Below are 8164 nucleotides of genomic sequence, written 5' to 3'. Positions count from 1 at the left end.
CAACTTTCAAATATGCAATACAATATTATTAACTATAGTCGCCTTGCTTCCATGACATCCCCATGTCTTAATTATTTTATAACCGGAAGTTTGTTACAACTTATTTTTTCTCACAAAATGATAATTAAATTTTTTGATACAATTTCTACCACAGTAGGACTTCTACTGATGAGGAAAATTGGTGAAGAGATATCAGACAATGATTAAAGCAGAAGTATAATTCAGGAATGTTGCCATCCATTCATTGAACACATTTGTCAAGCTAGTAGTCTCCTTATTTAAATATTTTCTTTCTGCTCTCTAGGTACAGACAGGGAAAGTTCTCCAGGGTATCTTAAAACAAGAAACAAGGTACAGAGCAGCATAAGAAAGTCACAGGTAAATAAACATTCTGATATTTGCTTATATACACAAAAACACTGAAAGGATGTACAATAAAATAATGAAAATAATTAATAAGAGAATGGATATAAGGTGGATGGGGAGGGGGATGACCAGGACTTTTTAATCTATACATTTTTATATTTTTATTTTTGAGTCATACAAGCATGTTTTATGTTTTAAAAATAAATAAATGTTTTCTTCTCAAATGCTCTATTTCATGCAAAAACTAGGTTATTCCTATGACCAAGTCAATTTGAAAGTGTTGTAAGCTGAAAACTTACAAAAAACTGTTGTCAGTTGGACCAATAGCTATGTAACATTTAAAAATTACCTGACTTTGATCTCATCTTGTTCTGCTGTACTTTTAATTGTTACAATTCAATCCGAATTTATTTATTTATTATTTACTTATTTATTAATTTAAGATGGGGAGGGGCAGAAGAAGGGAGAGAATCCTAAGCAGGCTCGACGTCCAGTGCGGAGCCCCCCACGGGGCTCAATCTCACAACCCCGAGATCATGACCTGAGCCGAAACCAAGAGTGGGATGCTTAACTGACTGAGCCACCCAGGCGCCCCCAATCAGAATTTAAAAACGCATATAGTTTAAGTGTGCTTTACTAGCTCTCAGACTTCATGGGTCTCTCTTCCTGCTGAGACCTCTCCCTCCTATAACTGCACAAACAAGAGCTTCAGTTTCTAGTTTCGTTTGGTTTGGTTTAGCTCAGCCAATTCTACTGGTCCCTGCTCCTACTCTTTCCTCAAAATATAAAGTGATGACACTTCTTATGCCTCATCCATGCTTCCATTTAGGTTTTTTGTTTTCTCTAAAAAGGAGTATGTCCAGCAGGGTGAAATCCAGCCATACTTAGCCCCAGGGGGATCTGTGTACTCTTCCTCCCATCATTTAACTGGTATTCACCTCACAAAAGCAGCTGCTCCTCAAGTCTGAGGTTCAGAGCAGTTTATTTCACATACCATTTATTAAGCACCTAATGTATGCCAGGCACTGTGTTTGGTGCTGGAAATACAGAGATCAAAACATAATTCTCGCCCTAGGAGTTCAGAGCCTGGAGGGGACACAGATGAGAAAGCAGAGTTACAATAAAATAGGTTAAGTATTGAGATTGAGGTGAGCAGAATGTGCCCCAGTTCAGGTTGGAGAGTGGGCAGAGTGGTGGGATTGAGGGGGGTAGGTAGGAGAAGATTCTCAGAAGAACAGACATGCACCAGAATACACTGGGTATGAATAGGAATTAGTCCAGTCTTCAGTCAGGGGGATTGAGTAGACACAAATGGAAAAATGTGAACAATGGTCCAGAATTCTACACAATGTTTGGGTTTGTGGTACAGTATGTGCTACTATTAGAGAATAAAGTATAAGGCTGGGAGAAGCAGAAGAAACTAGTGATGGCTCAGGGAATCTTTCCCTATCTTATCATACCCTGGGGGCTCCTATCACTTGCCAACCCAGAAGCCAGAATAGGGATTCCTAATATCATTTTAAGACCTCAGGGAGAAGACACAGTATCTGTGTTATCTGGGGAATAAACATTTCCTATGAGTGCCTTGAAGAAGAAAGTTGGATGATGACTATGGCCTTCTGCAACTGGTCAAACTCCATCCTTTCTCTCATTCCCACTGTATTGCCCCCCAGGACTTCTGGGGCTGCTGGGCTTGACGGTGTTGGCAGATGGAGGCAGAAACATTCCCAGTCATCCCTTGCTGAATGAAGGGTCACCCTCTTTCAGATTTATCACGGATGGAGTCTGGGAAATTTCCATTGAATTGCAAATCTCCCTTGGGTCTTTTAGGAATTATTTTCTCTTTCCTTCTCATGATTTTACCTCAATACTTGGGTCTCCCTTCTCTAGCAGGCACTGCTGCTAGCCAGGCTCCTGATGTCTAGATTAATCAGTCCTCATTTGGAGAAATCTCCATTGGAAACTGAAGTTATGCATAAAGGATCCTATCCTACAATGGAGGGATTTGTTAGAAATCAATGACTTCTTCAGCCTTTTCCTTCTCTGCCCTTAGGCTAATGCCAGGACTCAGGGAGGAAAACTGGCAGTTTGTACATAAACTCATCAGCAAAAAAGTGAAGACCTGGCTTTAAATGGAATATTTTTCAACTATTAAAGATGAAAGGAACTGTAGGTAAGTGCAGTAAGTCTTTTCATATATGAATGGTTTAACCCCTCCATATTCACCCTTTGTATTCCAACCCCATTTATTCTTAGAGTTCCATACTTGGAGCATGGTGAGACATTGTCCTTCACTTGAAGTGTGCCTGTTCAAGCCTAAGGCAGTGATCACATTGCAGAAGACACTGTTTCTACAGAGAGGGAAATGTGGGGCTGATGGCTGACCTGCACATGGCCATAAGACAGGGCCGCCTCGGGATCAGAAAGCCCCTTTGTTTGCAAGGCAGAAGTACAGCATCTGAAGAATTATACCCGAGAGAAAAGCACAAGAGAGGAAGCAGATTATCCAATTGCTGCCTGTTTTCCCGAGTGCTTTGCCCATCCTTAGGAACTCCAGGGTATTGTTAGCCTCACATGACAGGGCATGAAAAGGACCAGGGTGGAGGAGACCATTGAGTCATAAAAAGGGAAAGAGAATTCTTACAAGGTGATTCCCACCCTCATGGACACATCAAGGAGATTCAGGGGTAGGTAGGAGGGATTCCTTCCATATTTAAGGTTGGGACTCATCTTCCTCTCACTTAAGATACAGTTAGGTTCAGTTCAGTGGAAATATTTTCACAGAGAGCCAGAAAGAGTCCTCTTTGAGGTGACTAGTTCTATCTCATTCTACTCCACATCTTATATTCGTGTTTCAGCCGGAATGTACTATGTTCACATGCTGCTTTTTTCCATTAAAAACCTCTTTTCTCTCCTATCAAATCCATACTCATTTTTTAACATTTATTTTAGGCATCACCTTTCTCCAGAACACTTCCTGTCTCTCTAAGTCTTAATTTGGATCTTTTCCCACGTGCCCTCTTAGGCCCTATTCTTACCTATGACATTCCATCTGTGACACATACTACCTTCTCTGTCATTCTCATTAGGCAGTGAGCTACATGAAACAGTGACAATGTCTCCTTTATTTCTAAATCACCAAGTACAGCTGGCACCCAATATATAATCAATACAGAAGAAGAGTTGAATGATTTTATTGACAGGAAGGCAATTTCTATAGAAGCTGGAGGAAGATGAGGCTCTGAATGGAATCCCTAGGGAGAAAGACCACAAAATTGCTTTGTCCTAGACAAAGGTACAAAAATGTTCCTACTCACGTGGGACCCACTGTTGAGACACTGTAAGTAAAGAGGTTACTGTCTGCTGGGAACAAAGACTTCTAAAGTGTGCCAGAGAAAAATAGGGCTGAGAACCAAGGCCTTAAGGTCAATTCTCATGCTTTGCCTGGCTAAAGGTGATCAGTATTCTAATAACTGAGGCATTTTTTTAAACCAAGTTTCAGAATATCATTGATTTGATTCTTATAACTGGTGATGGTCTTCAAAACTGGAAGGATTTGAATCAAATATTAAGGACTTCATTTCTGATTTTGTGAGTAATTACCAGGAATTCCTGATTCTATCTCTGGCAAGTCATCTAATAGAGCCCAGGTTTGTGAAAGGGTGTTGGCTTGGTATCATGGACTGAAAGAGCATAAGAAACTCATCCTAGGGGCGCCTGGGTGGCTCAGTCGGTTAAGTGCCTGACTCTTGACTTCGGCTCAGGTCATAATCTCAGGGTTATGATCTCAGGTCTTGAGATCAAGCCCCAAGTCTGGCTCTGCACTTAGCGGGGTGTCTGCTTCTATCCCTCTCCCTCTGCCCCTCCCCCTGCCCAGGCACGCACTCTTTCTCTCTCTAAATAAATAATAAATCTTAAAAAAAAAAGGAAACTCATCCTAATAGTCCCCAGAATACATGGCTTAACATTGACATTAAATAAATAGATGTGGATACCTGATCAAATGATTCAGTGTAGTTTAGCCCTATTCTCCCTTTTAAATATAACATAACTTGCTTTAGATAAGCAAGCATTTTATGACAAGCTGAGTTCAATTAGGCCCTTAGGTTGCTGGGGAAATTCTCCATGAAAAAGGTAATTTTATATAATAGCTGTACTAATGACCTAGAGTCCTATGACCCATTCCATAGCCGAGCAGTTGAAGGACAAATAAGCTGGATGCGTTGATCCCCTTCCAAGGGAAATGGCAAGCCAAATCTAGAGTCTGGTGCCCTAACTTATAGAGCTTTCTCTACCACATCGTTTGTCAGCTAAGTGCTAGAAACTCTTTTGAATGCTTTGCACTCTTATTTCACTTGCTTCTCACAGCATTTCATGATCAAGGAGCACAGGGGTGATTAAACAACTCTTCCAAGGCTACTTGGCTAGAAAATGGAGATGATGGGATTCAAAGCTATGCAGTCTGCTTAAGTCCTGATCCTGGTGGAATGGGAATCATATTCTTCATGAAATCATTTTTTTCGATATTTTTGTCCAACTCAGATGGTCAATGATCTCATTATTATAACAATGAGGCATCGCCATTTAGGATCTGAGAATGGAGGCTCCTGGCATTTTCATACCTAAGTGTTAGCTACCTTGTCTGGAAAATCTTCTCCAGCTTTAAAAGTAATTAGATGAGGACCTCAGGTTCTTCAAATCTTAACAGGGGTTGGAGAAAGTGGGGATATGTGTGCCATATCAGGATAAAATAAGTTTCAGGATTGTTCTGGAGAAGACATGTCCTCACCAGGATCATGTTCCTGTTGTCCCACGGGCGGGAAAGATAATGGCTCTGGGCGAGAACCAGAGCAGTGGTGTGACTGAGTTCATCTTGGCAGGTTTCCCGAATCTCAACAGCACAAAAGCAGAACTGTTTTCTGTCTTCCTTCTTGTCTATCTGCTGACTCTAACAGGCAACGTGCTGATTGTTGGGGTGGTAGGAGCTGATACTCGCCTGCAGACTCCCATGTACTTCTTTCTGGGTAACCTGTCCTGCCTAGAGATCTTGCTCACTTCCGTCATCATTCCCAAGATGCTGAGCAATTTCCTCTCAAGGCAACACACTATTTCCTTTGCTGCCTGTATTACTCAATTCTATTTCTACTTCTTTCTTGGGGCCTCTGAGTTCCTGCTGTTGGCTGTCATGTCTGTGGATCGCTACCCGGCCATCTGTCACCCTCTGCACTACCCCTTGCTCATGAAGGGCACTGTGTGCTCTCGGGTGGTCTTGGCCTGCTGGATGGGGGGACTTTTCCCTGTGCTTGGCCCCACAGTCGCTGTGGCCTTACTTCCTTTCTGTGAACAGGATGCTGTGGTACAGCACTTCTTCCGTGACAGTGGCCCACTGCTCCGCCTGGCATGCACCGACACCAAGAAGTTGGAGAAAACTGACTTTGTACTGGCCTCTCTTGTCATTGTATCCTCACTGATGATTACTGCTGTGTCCTATGGCCACATGGTTCTGGTTGTCCTGCGCATCCCCTCTGTTTCAGGCCGTCAGAAGGCCTTCTCTACCTGTACCTCCCACTTGATAGTGGTGACTCTCTTCTATGGAAGTGCCATTTTTCTCTATGTGCGACCATCACAGAGTGGCTTTGTGGATACTAACTGGGCAGTGACCGTGGTAACAACATTTGTGACACCACTGCTGAATCCATTCATTTATGCCTTAAGCAATGAGCGCATCAAGGAAGCTTTGAAAGATATGTTTAGGAAGGTGGGAGCAGGCTTTTTGGGGGATCTTCTACTTGCTAAGAGTTTCAATAGGAAGACAGTGAAGTGAAAGTGAAGGGAGTGTAATAACCAGTCTTGAGTCCAAGTCTTCTCTCTCTTTCCTATGGTCATCATGGACATCACCAAATGGCCAAATTTTGGAACCACGAAAGAACTTCAAAGTCATCAAGGCTGCCCTTCTCTTTCAAGCAAAATTCCTTGAATCTATATCATCTATAAAGCCATATTATTATTATTGATACATCATAATCAATACTATTATTACATCATAAGATCCTCCAATCTGTGAGATCTTAACCTAAGAGTCCATAGTCACCAAGGAGTCTAAGGATGGGCTTCAGAAAACTTATTGCCTAACTAGAATTTAAATAAAATTTGAAGGTTAAAAAAAAAAGAAAATTTATAAGCCCCATTAGTATGTAAATTTTATGTGTTTGACCTTATATGCATTTGTCTGGGAAGAGGATCCACAGGGTTTTTTTGTGGTTTTTTTTTTTTTTTTTTTAAGATTTTATTTATTTATTTGACAGAAAGAGACACAGCAAGAGAGGGAACACAAGCAGGGGGAGTGGGAGAGGGAGAAACAGGCTTCCCGCCAACCAGGGAGCCCCAGTGTAGGGCTCAATCCCAGGACCCTGGGATCATGACCTGAGACAAAGGCAGACACTTAACAACTGAGCCACCCAAGTGCCCCAAAGATCCACAGTTTTAATCCAATTCTTTGAGAGATCTATTTGTGACCTTTGCCAAAAGTTAAAAACTGATTAAAGTTCTCAGTAGAGTCTTTCAGTTGTTTATGAAAATCAAGAATCTTAAGAAAAATGTCCTTATAATCTTAAAAATAAATAAAAATTTTAAAATGGATTATCTGTGTATTTTTATATACACTTCATCAAAGACATTGCATTTACTGTCAGGTGGAAATGAGGTAAAGCAAATTGAATAAGGGACTTATTCACTTCTCCACAGTAATCCCAGGTGTCTTTGCAAAAGCAGATCCAAGAGAAAATTCACAAATAAGAGCATTTAATGTGGTTTTCTAATTTGTACTGTATTACAAAGATGAATTAAAGACATCAATCATTTTTTCACTGGATTACGTCCCTTTCATTTGTCCACTTTTTACATTCTTATATCTGTTGTGTTCAATTTTGTTTTGTTTTTAGTAAAATTGGAATTGGGACAAGGACCTTTAATATCAAAGAATTACGAATGCCAGCTGTTGTTGTACCAACCAGGAACCAGACTTTGTGGTACGTTTTATGTTCCTCACTGAATTTGAAAGGGAGTGAGGATTCCTATTTGTGGTGCCTTTGGACATCTTGGACAAAAATTCATTTATTTGTTCATTCACTTCTTTCCATTTATTTATTCATTTGTTCAGCAAAGGTCTGTGAAGCATCTTTGTTGGATACTCTGATATATGCTAAGATGAACAAGAAATGGTTCCTCACCTCAAGCAGCCTTGATTTTAGAGAGGAAGACTGAGAGATAAATAATAATTCAAAGGAATAGGGATGACAAGGGGGTTTACAAAACAACATTGGAAATCACATGAAAATTGATTTACCCTCTCTAGTATTTTCTTGTTAGAGAAGTTTTCAGAGGCTATCACCCATTAAATGGGGATTGATCCCATGTTAGAGTCTGTTTGTATACATAGAGACAATGCTTATATATATACAAGTACGGAAAGCACATCAACCTCAAAATACTGCTGCAAAATTGGCAAGCTGAGTATTAGCATGCAGAGAGACGGCCATAAAGCTTCAGCGGGCACTGGAAATAGTAACGCTTTCATCAAATTCTATTAATAATACACACACACACTAAATATTTCAATCCCCAAAATATTTCTGAGTGAAAACTAAAGGAATGGAAGGAATGACCAGTGGTTTGAAAGGGAAAAAGAATTCTTCTGGGGTGACCTAGGAGTGCTGCCCAAAAAGTTAAAAACTCCCTACTTTCACAGAGCCTAAAAATCTGAAGCCAATCCCAGACACTGGCCAAGGAGAAGAATTCA

At 40.8% G+C, this 8164-nt stretch overlaps 1 protein-coding gene across 1 annotated transcript; it reads left to right on the top strand.

Annotated features, from left to right (window-relative positions):
* The first annotated feature begins 5194 nt into the window (after positions 1-5194).
* On the top strand, positions 5195-6190 carry OR6S1 (olfactory receptor family 6 subfamily S member 1). The gene has a single exon (XM_036118047.2). It carries the CDS (start codon positions 5195-5197, stop codon positions 6188-6190), a length of 996 nt encoding a protein of 331 aa, XP_035973940.1.
* Positions 6191-8164: the final 1974 nt, after the last annotated feature.

This window comes from Halichoerus grypus, chromosome 8 (genome assembly GCF_964656455.1).
Source record: "Halichoerus grypus chromosome 8, mHalGry1.hap1.1, whole genome shotgun sequence".
In the NCBI taxonomy this organism is placed as follows: domain Eukaryota; kingdom Metazoa; phylum Chordata; class Mammalia; order Carnivora; family Phocidae; genus Halichoerus; species Halichoerus grypus.
The sequence above is the reverse complement of the archived record's forward strand: the minus strand, read 5'-3'. Positions and strand labels throughout refer to the sequence as shown.